The sequence below is a fragment of the Onychostruthus taczanowskii genome, unplaced genomic scaffold (genome assembly GCF_017590055.1).
Source record: "Onychostruthus taczanowskii isolate IOZ18803 unplaced genomic scaffold, ASM1759005v1 scaffold43, whole genome shotgun sequence".
Lineage (NCBI taxonomy): Eukaryota > Metazoa > Chordata > Aves > Passeriformes > Passeridae > Onychostruthus > Onychostruthus taczanowskii.
In genome coordinates, this window is record NW_024501792.1 from 5,842,666 (window position 1) to 5,856,621 (window position 13,956).

A 13,956-nucleotide genomic window follows, 5' to 3' on the forward strand; every position below is an offset into this window, starting at 1 on the left:
GCTGTGGATGCCCCATTCCCAGAAATGTCCAGGGCCAGGTTGGACAAGTCCTTCAGCATCCAAGTCTAGTGGGAAGTCTCCCTGAACATGGCAGGGGAAAGTTGGGACCAGATGATTTTTAAGGTCCCTTCCAACTCTTAACATTTTGGGAGTCCATGAACAAAAGAACAGAGCCTTCCTTTAGTCCTTTCCATTAGTGCTTTCAGATAAGATCCCAAACCTTCAGAACAGAAGAGTCAAGGTGAGATTGCAAAACTTTCAAAGCCTTACTCTTTACCCTCCCAAAAGTGAATATTTGTCTTATGCTGCCCAACAGCTGCACGTGGCTTTTAAAGAAAAGTCATGCATCCAGGATCTGGGCAGCCCTTCCCTGAGCTGATTTCTGCAGCCCTGACCCAGCAGAGGTGACCTGCCAAGCTCTCCCTCTCACACAGAAGACAGAGCACTCGTTGCTATGTGGAGCTGCAGCTCTGCAGCACAGGCTGCTGGTTCTGTTGTGCTTTGTGTGGTGAATGGAGACACCTTGAATGCACAACCCAGCCCCGACACAAACGGAGAGTGGCTGCTGCCGGAGATAACTGTGGCACAACCTCCTCCTGGCACAGCAGGCAGTGTTTGCATCCCTCTGAAGAGGAGGGTTTGTCCTTCCCTCAGCACAGATCATTAACCACTCACTGCTCGAGGAGAAGATGCTGCACCAAATCCTTCTGTCCTTTTCCCCGCTCTGTGCTGGGCATGGGGATGGAGCTCACCCCTCATACTCCAAGAGCTGTGTCCATCCCATGTTGATGCCACCTGCCCTCCACATGTAAGGACATGAGAGTCAGCGAAGTGTCTGGAAGGGGAGGTCAGAGGAGCTGCCCTGCCCCACTGCCCTGCGTGGGGGGACATTGCTGTAGGCACCTTCCAGCAGCTGGTGGCTGGTGGGAACAGGTGGTGGAGGTGAAGGCTGACACCTCTCAGTGCTTAATCGTTCCCGTTAGTAGCTTTATGAATGGCAGCCAAAAAGTGCCATAATTGCTGCAGTGACGCTTGCTAATGACTCGAGTTAGATCTGGCAAGTAGTCAAAGGCAGGAGACAAGAAGTAAAACTGCAGGAGCAGCATCTGAATTCCTGCCTTGGACCACTGCAGAGGAGAGCAGAGCAAGCCTGGCTTGGGACCTGCAGGAATGGACAAGGAAGGACCAAGCAATGATGGGTGAGCAGAGAGATACTCCAGCACACCCTTGCCTGCCCCTGGGGAGAGAATTGCATGAGAAAGGAGAAGTGGGAATAGAGGAACAAGCCCAGATTTTCAGAGTAGCTCAAAATCCTTTTTCTTGGGGGACGAAGGTGACCCATGTCCTAGAAAACATCTTTCTACTCCAAAATCACCTTGAATCAGGGTGGCACAAGCCCTGGGAGAAGCAGGGTAACTCAGCTGACAGCATCACCTCCAGCCCCAGCAGCACCTCCCTTGCACTGCAGGTGCCTTGGGACATGCAGGCCACCCGCCGTGGCTCCCACTGCTCCACCCTCGTGGCCATGGGAGAGCTGTTCCTAAGGAGCAATCCGGCCCCTCCTGAGCTAACAGCACGCTCCTCCTCATTATGTATCTGTTTCTGAATGTTAACAAACAGTTGGCAGCAGCTGATTGAGTAGGTTATTAGCAGAATGAAGACAGATGGTGGAGGATTAACTCCAAAGTGTCTTTATTGCACGGCCGTCATTGCAGACAGCTCTCCCTCTCCCTCTGTCTGCAACTGTCACCAGCTCCATGTCACCCCACAGCCCCCAGTGCTCACCAGAGCGCAGGCCCAGCACGAGACAAGCTCATCATCAATCACATGAGTACAGAGCAGCCACGCTGGAGCTGTGCCTTCCTGCTCCCCAGCCAAATTCCACCCCCAAATCCAGACTTTTCCTGCTGAGGGTTTTACAAAGTGAGAAGTGGTCGCACCTGATACAGCACAGCAGTGCAAGGACAATGCCCAAACTGCATTTGCTGTGCCTGTCATGTGGTGCCTGACAGCTGGGAGAGGCTCCAACACTGCACCTGGGCCTGTCTGATCACTACACAGAGATTGAGATGAGGAGCTGATGGAGCTGATGGAACTGATGGAGCTGACGTGATGAGGCACATCCATGGACACCGATCTTGGCTCCTCATCCTGGGGCCCAGCTCAGCGGGAAGAGCCACATCTGCAGCCAGCTGTGCTAATGGACATCATCCCTTGCCAGCTGGTCAACAAACAGCACAATGCCACCAAAAGCCCTTGCTGGGCCCCTCTAACCCAGATCTATTTCGCTCTGCTGGGAGAGCTTGCCAAACAGATCTGTGTGCATCCAGACTGGATCTTCTCTGTGGGGACAGCCCAAACCACCATGTTCACAGAATCACAGAATATCCTGAGCTGGAAGGGTCCCACAAGGATCATCCAGTCCCACTCCTGGCCCTGCACAGACCCCCCAACAATCCCACTCTGTGCAACCCTGGCAACACAAAGGCTCCTGGAGCTCTGGCAGCCTCGGGGCCGTGCCCATTCCCTGGGCAGCCTGGGCAGTGCCCAGCACCCTCTGAGGGCAGAACCTCTTCCTGAAATGTGACCTAAGAAATTATTTCCCATCAGAAAATGATTCTTCCACACTGTCTAGGCTTCCAACCCCTCTTGTGCTTATCTCCCTCCAAGCCATTGTAGATGTCTCCAGTAAATGACAGGAAGGTTCTAAGGGTCCCTGCAATTACCTGTTTCCTCTGGGATGGAGACCCTACACCTCATATTATCCCACTGCCCCACTGCTTTCCTGTGCTTTCAGTTCTCTCAGCTCCCTTGTAACTATTAAGAGGGCTGCTCTTCAGCCTCTTTTTAAAGGGAGAAAAAGCTCTCACTTGGCATAAATACAAAAGGGGAGCTACTTTCTCTCCTCACCCTGGCAAGGGAACTGGCCCAAAGAGTCTGGCTCAGGCACCTTGGGCAGGAAATTCCTGTAGATGACCAGGCACCTGACCCCACCCCAGCTCACACCATACAGTGTGGATGTGTACTGCAATCCACCAAAACCCTGGGAAGCTGGATGTCTGAAATTGTCATCTGTAACTGCTTCTAATGAAAACACAAGTCCTAGGTGGTCTCTGTAGCCATGGAAATCCCCCTGACTTTTGTTTTTGGCAGATTGTACCTTTAAACATAATGGCCCTGCAGCCTGCAGGGGCCAGAAACTGGCTGCATGTCAGGCAGGAACACTTTGTTCCCTTTCCCTCACAAAAGCTTTACTTTTGGCCTTTCATGTTTCTTTGTTCTCTCCACACAAAGCCATGCTCAGCCTGAAAAGGGGGCTCACTTCGTAGGCTGACGCAGGCTCTGAATCCATCAGGGGACCAGAGCAATCCCAAAGGACTGGCAGGATGCCCAGGGTCCTGTCAGCCTCCAACACCCTGTGAGTATCCCCAGGGTCTGGGCACAACCACAGACAGCCTGTCCAAGAGGCTGGAGGGACAGGAAGGTACCGAGAGGGAGGCTGCACCTTCTCACAGCACTTGTGTCCCATGGGGCAGCCCCTTCCCATTAAAAACATCCTCTAATCAATGTTTAAAGAGTGTGTGGTAATTAACAAGCATGAGGTGAAGCCTTGTGAAGTACTTTCCCCATGTTATCAGGGCTCCTGGGAATGTGAAAGAACCTTTGATCTTCTAACTGATATTTGAACCATAAACTTGCCTCCATTAGAGTTTTACTTCATGGAAACAAACTCACCTTTTACTCTCATGGAAAAAAGCTTCCTGCAGGAGCAGACACCCCCATAGCTAACTGCTGGCAAAACTCCATCCCATGCAGGGAAAAAGAATTATGCAATAGTTTGGGTTAGAAGGGACCTTTCAGGGTCACCCAACCTTCCTCTAGACCAGGGTACTCAGAGCCCCATCCCTTGGATGTTTCCAGAAAAGGAAGTGCAGCAGGGCAAGAGATCACACCCTTTGTCCGAATTATTTTCAATCAGAATCCCCAAAAAGGGTTATATCCACACTTGGATCAAGTTTCCAATTCCCAGAGTGACCTCACAGAAGCCAAACTCTGTGACACATCCTAGAGACCCTCTCATCTCACCGGGCTCTGGACTTCCTTCTCTCATCCAGCATTAATCAGAGGGGGCTGCACCAGGGCTGGCTCCAGGAAAAGAAGCTACCAGAAGCAAGGATGGCAGTTCTTCTGAACATAAATAGTTTTTGTTTAGTTATTATGCTTCATAATTATTTATGATATTTCTATGGATTAATCAATGCTCATAAAGTACTTGGGGAATGACTGGAATATAAAATAGGGAGATTTTAGCAGAAGTTTGAAGAGCTATGTAACAGTGACTCTGCGAGGTTCAGAGGCACTGGAAACTGGGATTCTGGAAGTGACATGGTGACCACTGCCACCCAAATAGAACAAGAAGAGTAGATGCAGCAATTGCTGCAAGAGCTTCCTGTGTGATAAATCCTTTCTGTAGGAAAAGACAGTGGGTTATGGATGTATGGAACTACAAAGCTCCTGCTCTTCTCTTGCAGCTTCACACAGGGGTCTCCCCACATGCCCTCTAAGATGTTCCAGAGATCAAAGGGGAAGCAGGATTTCAGCACACCCTCAGAAGTGAAGCCCCTCACAATGAGATTGCTAAAGAGGAAGAAGAAGAGAAGGTGAGGGAACTGCTCACCTTCAGTCATCCTGCGGTACTTCTCCTTGTACATGAACCCCAGTACTAGGCAGCATCCTCTTCCTGGGAGCCCCAGTTCTGCAAGAGAAGAGAGCGTGGGGTTAGACTGGGCTGGGGACAGGAGCAGGCACCTGGGGCTGCTGCAGGGAGCAAATCCTGCTGGAGACACCCTTCAGGAAAAGTGCCAGGAAGGTGAGCACCTAACTGAAGTCTTTGGTCAGCCTCACAGAGCTGAGCTTGGCTGGGCCCCCTAGACTGTATCTAAAGACAGGAGGGACAGCATCCCCTCCCTTGCCTGTCCTTAAGCTCTCCTCCATTCCAAGTGAGGGAATGAGCTGCATCTTCTTCCACAGCAGCTTGTTGCAACAAGACTCTTTCATCCCTTTCTCCCTTAGTGGGGAGCAAAGTGAAACGGGAAATGGGCCTCAGTAGGGAAGATAATTCTGGCCTAAGGAATCTTGCTCTTTAGAAGCAAGCAAGTGACCCTATGAGCAGGAGTGTGCCAGAGTCTGAGGAGGCACAGGCCTTTGATGCCTTGATTTGTTAATGGAGCTTTTTGACTCTTGGTAACAAACAGAGAGATCTGAGCGTGGGTTTTTCCAGAAGTAGGCTGCGAGCACAGGCACTCTCCCCGTGCGCATCTCAGAGAGGCAGAGAGCTCTTGTTCTTCAAACAAATTCTCCTGTGTCACAGTGCAGAAAATTAAGGTACCATGTCCCCAATGCTGCCTGCGGACCTGCAGAGCTCCTCGGGGGCTTCTGTGCTCTGCAGAGCCCCGCTGATCAAAGCCCCTTTGATGTTTACTTAATGTGGCTGTGGACTCTGCGGAGCCCCCTCTGCCGAGGAAGTTGTGCCGCTCGCAGGAGGGGAAGGCGGCGGAACGCGAGGCTGGAGAGCACAGCGGTGGCTGGAGAGTGGAGCAGGACCTGCCTGGCAAGCTTGGCTTTCAGTGCCACGGGGCAAACTTCGGGTTGAATTGCAGATCTGGATTGTGTCCAGAGGAAGAGGGAAGTGTGATGTGATGAGGGAAGATCCCCAGATCCACCTGGGTATAGACCCAGACATAGAGAATCCCTCCCTAGCAGTCCTCGCTGCCACGGCATCCCAGCAGAGTGGTTATATCCTCCTCTTGTGCACAGTATGAGGCAGAGTTTGAGCCTAAACCTAGAAAAAAAACAGACTTCTTTTGATGCCACACACAAGCCCAGTTAAAGCACTTCCTCTAGCATTATACAGGGCTCCACCTTGCAGGAGGCCCCTGGTCTAAGGCTCCCACCAGGGAGGAATCAGCATCTAACCAAAACAAATCACACATGCCAATCCACTGAGGCTGATGCTCAGACAAAGGCAAGTCTCTTGAAATAATCAGAGTAAGCTGAAATTTAATTGCTCCCCTAAATCTGCCTTGTCCTGGAGGGAATGCCCTGGAGAGAAACAGATGTTTCCAGAATGTGACTCCAGCTTTCATGTTGTCTTTGGGGGTGCTTATAACTCCTTCATTGGCCACAAAAGGTGGTGACTAACTGAGGTGAAGATGTCTAAAGATCAGGGCAGATAACTCAACAAATAGAACTCTCAGTGGCTTCTTGAATTAACAGGAAGGCATAACGAACAACCATTGTCCGGGTCTGATGGTGGAAACCACTTCTCTTGCTTTCCAGGATGGAGATAACGTGCTCCACCATGGTCTGCACGAAGTGAACAGCCACAAACACTCAGAAAGGTGCTGGCCTGCAGGGAGTTGAGTGCCTCAGACCGCAGGGACAGCCAGCGCAGGCTGCCTCCCTCAGCCCTGGCTGATAACGAGGATCGATAAGACTGTGCTGACCTTGGGGGAGGTTCCATGCAGGATCCTGTGAGGACACACACCCTGTGTGCCTGGCAGAGCCCTGAGCCTGCCCAGAGCCCCCAGGGCCGACTGTGCAGAGCCAGCAAAGCAGGTGAGAGCCTTTATGTCTTTATTGATAGGAAAACAAAACCACATCGATTGCTATTGAGCCTTCAACGAGCACCAAGGTATCAAAGTAATTAAAACAACACAATTAGATTAGTGTCAGACAAGGCAGCAGGGCCCACAGTGTAGCTGAGCAAGCCAGCTCTGCTTGCTCAGATGTGCACAGAGGGCCTGTGAATGGATGCTGGCTGGGTTTTCCTGGACACAGAGCTGGGGTGAGGGGGCCTGCCACCCCTGCACACACCATGAGCACAAACATCACCAAGATCATGGAATGGTTTGGGTGGGAATGGACCTTAAGGACCCTGCCATGAACAGGGACACCTTCCACTGTCCCAGGCTGCTCCAAGCCCTCTCCAGCCTGGCCTTGGGCACTGCCAGGGATCCAGGCAGGGCATCCTGTGCCAGGGCCTGCCCCCCCTCACAGGGAACAATTCCTAATTCCCAATATCCCATCCATCCCTGCCCTCTGGCAGTGGGAGCCATTCCCTGTGTCCTGTCTCTCCATCCCTTGTCCCCAGTCCCTCTCCAGCTCTCCTGGAGCCCCTTCAGGCCCTGAGGGGCTCTGAGCTCTCCCTGGAGCCTGCTCCTCTCCAGGTGAGCCCCCCCAGCTCTGCCAGCCTGGCTCCAGAGCAGAGGGGCTCCAGGGCTGGAGCATCTCCATGATCTCCTCTGGACTCACCCCTCAGCTCCAGCTCCTTCTGATGATGGTGGCCCCAGAGCACCCGAGCCAGGGCAGTGCTGAGGGCAGCAGGAGCTGCAGTGTCCTGGGACAGTCCCACCGCTCAGGTGTCCAGCTCTCACCTTCCCCTTGCAGTGAGCAGAAAGCTCCCAAAAGGGGGTTGTGGGCAGGGGCTGCAGCCCCAGGCAATGGCTGTGCTGCCCAACAGGCCCAGCTGAGCCCTCAGGGAGGGCGGGAGGCTCAGGCTGAGCTGGATCCCGAGGAAATGTGGGCTCTTGCCTCTCTGGAGCCTGGCTCAGCAGGCTGCTGTGGGTGCCTGTCTCCCGTTTGCCTCCCCAAGGGGTGCTATAATTAACACTTATAAACCACTTTGATATCCCATGATGAAAGGAGCTGTACAAAAGCACTGCATTATAATAATTCATACCATAAATTTGTGAGAACATGCAAAAATCTTTATAGCTAAAGGCACCTTTAAATACTTGAGAGAGCCTTTAAAAGGTAAAATACTTCAAGATGACTCTGCTGCCTAAGGATGTCTCACCATTTTGGCTTTTAGTGGCTACCTAAAGCTAAAATAGTTAAGCAGATACGCAGCATTTTAAATGTCTTGGCTTTAGGGGGGCTGCTGAGACACACCAAAACCAGAATGTTTTAACCCTTGTGTGTCCCCATCTCCCCCAAATCAATCCCATCCATTTCCTTGCAATGATAATTGAATTTCTCAGCATCTCAAAAGTAGTTACAGCTGAAGTTGATCATCCCACACACTGTGATGAAGTGGGAGCTAAGGTATCCTGGTTGGAAAACATGCAGCAGAACCACGGTTTCCACTCTCTCAGAAGTACCTGCATTAATTCACCCCCAAACTGGCAGAAGAGCCACTCACTGGGTAAAGCAGGAGCAACTTCAAACCACAAATTGCCAGTGACAACAAAGCAAAAGCCAATTAAAAGAGACAGACCTTGGAGTCTTTGAGAAAGGGATCAAGGGATCCTCAGCCTGGGAAATAGCGGGAAAAGGTACTTAGGAAGAAAGATCTCTCAGTGCTGGCCCAAACCACAGATTCCTTCTGCTTTTTCCTCGATTCTTTCATTGTATGGGATTTTTTTTCTCAATTTTAGGGCAATTCCTTCCCTCACCACTCAGGAAGGGAAGGAAATATCAGATCACCGATGCACTAAAGGCTAAAGCTGCAAAGCTGTAATAAGGGTTTATTAACATAATCATAATATGTACTATTGTGTAGCTATATCCCACCAGGAATGATAATAAACATTTAATAGCCCAATAATACCTGTTTAATAATTTTCAGCTCACCCTGTCTAATTGCAAGTTTATTAAAGAACTATAAACTTTATAATCGTTGTAAAGGCAAAATTGCAATTCCATTGCTTATTTAATATTGAGCTAATGATATTAGAACTAAGTTATATTTTCCCATACATATTAAATATCAATTAGCTGGTTTAAACTATTGATTTGTATTTAATTAACTATGCTATTATATACCAATTAAACTCTTATAAGAGAAGCAGAAACAGCTGGTCTCTAAAATTAAATTTTTAAAACTTTGTATTAACATAAATATCACGTTTTGATTTTGTCATGTTTTCCTTCTACAGTGATGGCAATTTGCTACCTGTAAATATTTTTTCTGATTGCATGTTATATCCACGAGTTGAACTCTACTTTCTGGGATGGGGAATGGGCAACCTCCACGGTAGATATCCTACTGTCAGTGACACCAAAATGTGGAAACTGGGCAAGGCAGAGGGCTGGAAAAGCCTTATCTCACCTGGAGATCCCAGAAGCAAAGAATTTGGCTGGGAGCTCTTCAAAGAGCATGAAATTCTCCAAGGAGAGAAGCTCGACACATTCCTCAGTTGGCCAGCAAGAGAAGATCCTACCTGACCAAACTGAAGAGATTTTGATGGAGAATCCTCATCCTCCTGCTTAGGAGTTTCCTGTCCTGGTGGATGCAGTTTCCTGCTGTACATGGGTGCCTTGGTAAAGAAGCAGTATGGACAGAAAAGCCTGATCTCCCAAGGTTTTCCATGCTCTTGGCTTCACTGTGACTAAGGATGCTGCATCCCAAAAGTTTGAAAAATAGGTGAAGGAGCATTTTCTTTGTTTTCCATAATTTTGATATCCGGGCTCAGAACCATCCCAAACATCCCTGTAACCTCTTCAGAGGACCCTGCCCTGGGCAGCCATGGAGCACCTTTCCCTCCAGGTTCCACTGCCATCAGTGCTGGGTTCAAGCTTCCTCCCTTGATGTCGTTTGTATCCATGAGCATTCCTGAGCAATCCAAACTCCTGCTGCCATTTGGCAGAGAGCAAACAGATCCTTTGGCACAGAATTCCTATATTACACTGTTAAATCTGCAGAGCAATCCAAGATCTTCAGAGATGAAAAAAGCCATACAAATGCACGTTATTATTAAATCTGTGCCTGGTTAATTTATAAAAATGTATTAAAAAACTTAAGAGGCTTCCCAGATGAGAAAATGGGCACATTACTATTTGAAATATGAATGAAGCAGAGATCAGTGTTAAATGCCGGAGTGGTATTGTATTTTATTCTACAGTGTTCTGCAAAAAAGTTGCATTTATAAACCCATTTATTGTATTATGTACTTGCAAACCACCTTGTCATCCATTTATTGCACAAATAAAATCTTAAAAGCAGAGGATTAGTTGAGTGTGTCCCTGTGGGACCACAATCTGACTTTAAAGAATCCATCAATGAAAGAAAACAGATGGAGCAGAGATGTTTGCCAGCTCATTGCTCCGAGATGGAAAACACAACTGGCTATTTTCCCACAGCCCACAGACCTGGAAGGAGAGAAGGACATCCACAGGGCTTGTGGAAAACTGTCCTCACTCAGAAGCCAGGTCTGGTTGAAGAATTTATCATTCCAGTCTCCTCTCTTGTTGCTGTACAGGGTGAAGACCTTGGAGAGGACAGCTCAGCTTTGCATGGTGAGAGAAAACTCCCCAAAATTGAAGCCCTGTGTAGAAGCTCTGTTAAGCCCTAAATTTGCCTTAAACACCACCAGAGAGGCACCTACCTGCATTTGGGAACAGCAACAGCAGAAACCAGTGCCGGGGCTGTTGTCCCTACTGGGAATTTGAAGGGTGAAGGTCTGGAGGATCCTTAAAAGTTCTCTCAAACACTTCTTTTGGGTTAAAAACCATAATGGAAAAAGACAGGAAAGCTTGGATGTGCTGATTTTTGCTATGCCTCTTTCAACCCAGTAGAAAATCAGAGTCTTCATAACCCAGGAGGGTGTTTTTTGGGACAAACAATTTTGGACAGGTACATGCCTTGAATATTGGAGTACACTGAAATTCAGCTTTCCAGGTGCCTTGAAAGGCATCAGCACTGGAAGCTTCAAGAGGAAGAGCAGAGAAACACACAGGAGGCAGCTTTTCCCAGGAACAAGCTCTGCCCTGGTACCAGACAATTAAAAGTTGCTTCTTAGCAGGAAACACAACTGGCAGAAGGGGAAAGAAAGAAGAGGGATTTGTGCTGCTGAGCAAAGAGAATGATATCCCTGTGTTCCCTGGCTAATGAAGGGAAAAGAGGCACCTCCAAGTTGTAACTCAGCACTGGAGTGTTTTGAAGAGGCTTTTTTCTCTAGTGGCAACACAGAGCCTTTGGTCCCTAAAGTTCAGAACTGAATCTGTCTGTATTCCCCACTCTCCTCCCCAGCCCTTCATGGCTGATACACTTTTTCTGAACCTCTCACAAACATGTCCAATTTGGGGAGCATCTGACAAGTGAAGAAAAATCTTCACAATCCTCAAATCCAGTCATTCTTTGGATTATTTTTTTCCTTTTTCCTGAAGTTAAGAAATCTGATGGAGCTGCAGTAGAAAAAAACAATTCACCCCAGCATAAGGTGGCTGCTGGTACTTGAACCTTTCCACACAAACAGCTTTCACAGCTTTGTGTGCACAGACATGTGTTTACCCTGGTCAAATTGGCCAAAATGCTTTGTTAAGGCATTGGGGCAGCAACTTCCAGAGCTTAACTACACTTCATGTGCAGGAAAAAGTATTTTTGCTGTATTTCCTACTATAAAAGTTATAACTTCCACACAGGGTTTTATTTGAAAGAAAACCAAATAAAAGGTTATGTAGAAACAATCTATTTTTTTTCACTACTGAATATCAAACCCACTCATGTTTGCTCTGCTAAGAGCTGGGTCAGTTATCCCACACAGTCAGAGAATTCCACATCATGGCAAAAAACACACCCAGGCATTGGAAAAGGCTGGTGGGGCTGCCCATGATGCCAAATTCAATTAGTAGTGCCATGGGAGACACCTGCTCCCTCCATACCACACTTCTGAAGGCTCCACTGGTGTGGGGTCGGTGTTTCCTTCCACAGTCTCACAGGATGCAGGTGCAGCTGCTCTCTCAGGCACCTCAGTGCCTCTGGTGCTCCTGGCCTTGCTGCAGCCCTGGAGCTCAGATCCTTCCTGTCAAGTCCCTGAGTTGTTCAACCAACTCTCCTGCTGGTGCCTCTGACCTGCACTCCAAGGGCTTCCCAGGGAATGAATCTACTTCACTACAGCCCATTGTGCCTGCTGCTCCAGCCAAGTCTTCAAATGTTCTGTTCCAGTGCAGTGAGCCGCTGCAGGAAGGGCTGGAACAAGCCTTCCAGGGAAATTAAAGCAATAGGCAAGCACCTGCCTGTGCATTCCCCAGTCTCTCCTAGTGTTTCCCCAGGTCAGGCCCTGAAACCAGCACACACCACCATCTGTGCTATCCCACCAGGAGAAGATCTGAACTGACAGGATTTGCTGATGCTGGGGAGGTGGCAGGACAGCCAGGGACACGGCAGGACAGCCAGGTTCAGGGCAGGACAGTCAGGGACAGGGCAGGACAACCAGGGACATGGCAGGACAGCCAGGGACAGGGCAGGACAGCCAGGGACACGGCAGGACAGCCAGGGACAGGGCAGGACAGCCAGGGACACGGCAGGACAGCCAGGGACACGGCAGGACAGCCAGGGACACAGCAGGACAACCAGGTGTTGGGCACATCTGTCTTGGCCGCCCTCGGTGGCTGTGTTCACCAGCCCACACAGATCCATGTGCTCCATGCAGCTCCTCCATGACCAGGGCAGGAGAGGGGAACAGGCAGTGTCCCTCACCCTGTCTGACTGCTCCACCTCCTCCAGTGGTTCCTCTGCTTGAGCTGAGGGCTGGGATGGCCCTGGGCTGTCTGTCACTTCCCCCCATGCTCTCTTGGCAGCTCAGCCCTGGACTTGCAGGGACTTGGGGACCTGCCTGGCAAGGGCTGCAATTGCATATATCTTCCTCCACCTACCTTCTTCCACCCCACCAAACCCAGGAGCTGCACATTCAACTCCAGGCAGCAGAGAAGTGACCCCACCCTCCATGTATGAAACCCATCCCAGCTTTCTGCACCACCCCTTCCACTGAAAAAAAGCTCTCCAGGGAAAAAAAAATGCCTTAATGGGGCCCAGAGACTGGAAAAGCCCCAGAGTCTGCAGCAAAAGGGGTTTGTGTGAACTGGGTGGGGGGGCTGCAAGGGAAGGGGTGTTTGGGAGATGGATCGCGCTGGTCTAAAGCTGTGTTGAGCCTTCCTGCTCCATCTCCAGTGACTGGATCAGGATGTGCTCCTGCAAACTGGGAAGGCTTTCAACAGCAGAGATTGTGAGACTCTGAGGCGGTCTAAAACCAGCTCAGAACAAAACTGACAGGGAGAAAGACACAAAATCCACATATTTTGATTCCTTAAGAGTGCAGTGTTTCCTCTGAAGGCCTGATTTCACTGGGGCTTCTCATTTCACTGAAAGCCCCTGCACTGTTCCTTGCTCCTGTTGAAGGACCCCTGCGTGTCCCACCCCAATCCAAGCAACATCAGCCACAGCCACAGCACATTATCCAGGAGCCTGGTGGGAACATCTCATAGTGGAATAAATAACATTTCTTGTCACTCAGAGAGCCACATTTACATGCAGTTCTAGAGCTCCACACAATAGTGGGAGTGTCCCTGCCTCACTCCCCACCCAGAGCACCTTGTAAAAACAAACAAACAAACAATCAAACAAATAAATAAACCAACCAACCCCCTAAGGTGAATATCCAGCACAATAAAACAAGTTAAACTGGGAAGAGAACATGCCAATGGAAACACTTTGCAATAAACCCTGGAAGTCCCCACGCTGCTCTGACAGATTGTGGATAAGCTGGAGAGAAAAATAATAAAAATAAACCCACAGAACCGTAAAGGTCACATCTATAGCCGTGCTCTGGATCAACAATGGCTCCTCACACCTCCCACCTTGGACGTGTTTCTGCCTAAGCCATCCTTCTTTACAGGTCTGGAAGATGGACAGCAGCACCGGGAAGCACAAACCACTTCTGCCCTTGGAGGTGTGCTGGGATCACAGCTTTCCTCTGCCTGACCTCAGCCACTGCCTTCAAGCCCATGTGCCCCAGATCCTCCTGCCCCTGATCCAGAGAATCCCACTGCCCAGCAACTCCAGGGGCTGCACGTGCTGGCCACCCAGAGAAGTGCCCAGCTGGTCCAAGCTGGAGGAGCTGTGGCCCTTCCCTCCCCTCTGGAGGCAGGGAAAGCACTGCAGCACCGTCCTGCTCT

General features: G+C 49.7%; 1 protein-coding gene across 1 annotated transcript in view; it reads right to left on the reverse strand.

Moving 5' to 3' along the window:
- Positions 1-9,439, reverse strand: part of KIRREL3 (kirre like nephrin family adhesion molecule 3) — a 135,070-nt gene extending 125,631 nt beyond the window's left edge. The window contains exons 1-2 of the mRNA XM_041413746.1: positions 9,388-9,439; positions 4,679-4,756 (exon numbers count right to left, since the gene is read on the reverse strand). Of these exons, the coding sequence (XP_041269680.1) occupies positions 4,679-4,756; positions 9,388-9,439 (130 nt within the window). The remainder of the gene's footprint in view (positions 1-4,678; positions 4,757-9,387) is intronic.
- Between the last annotated feature and the right edge of the window lie 4,517 nt (positions 9,440-13,956).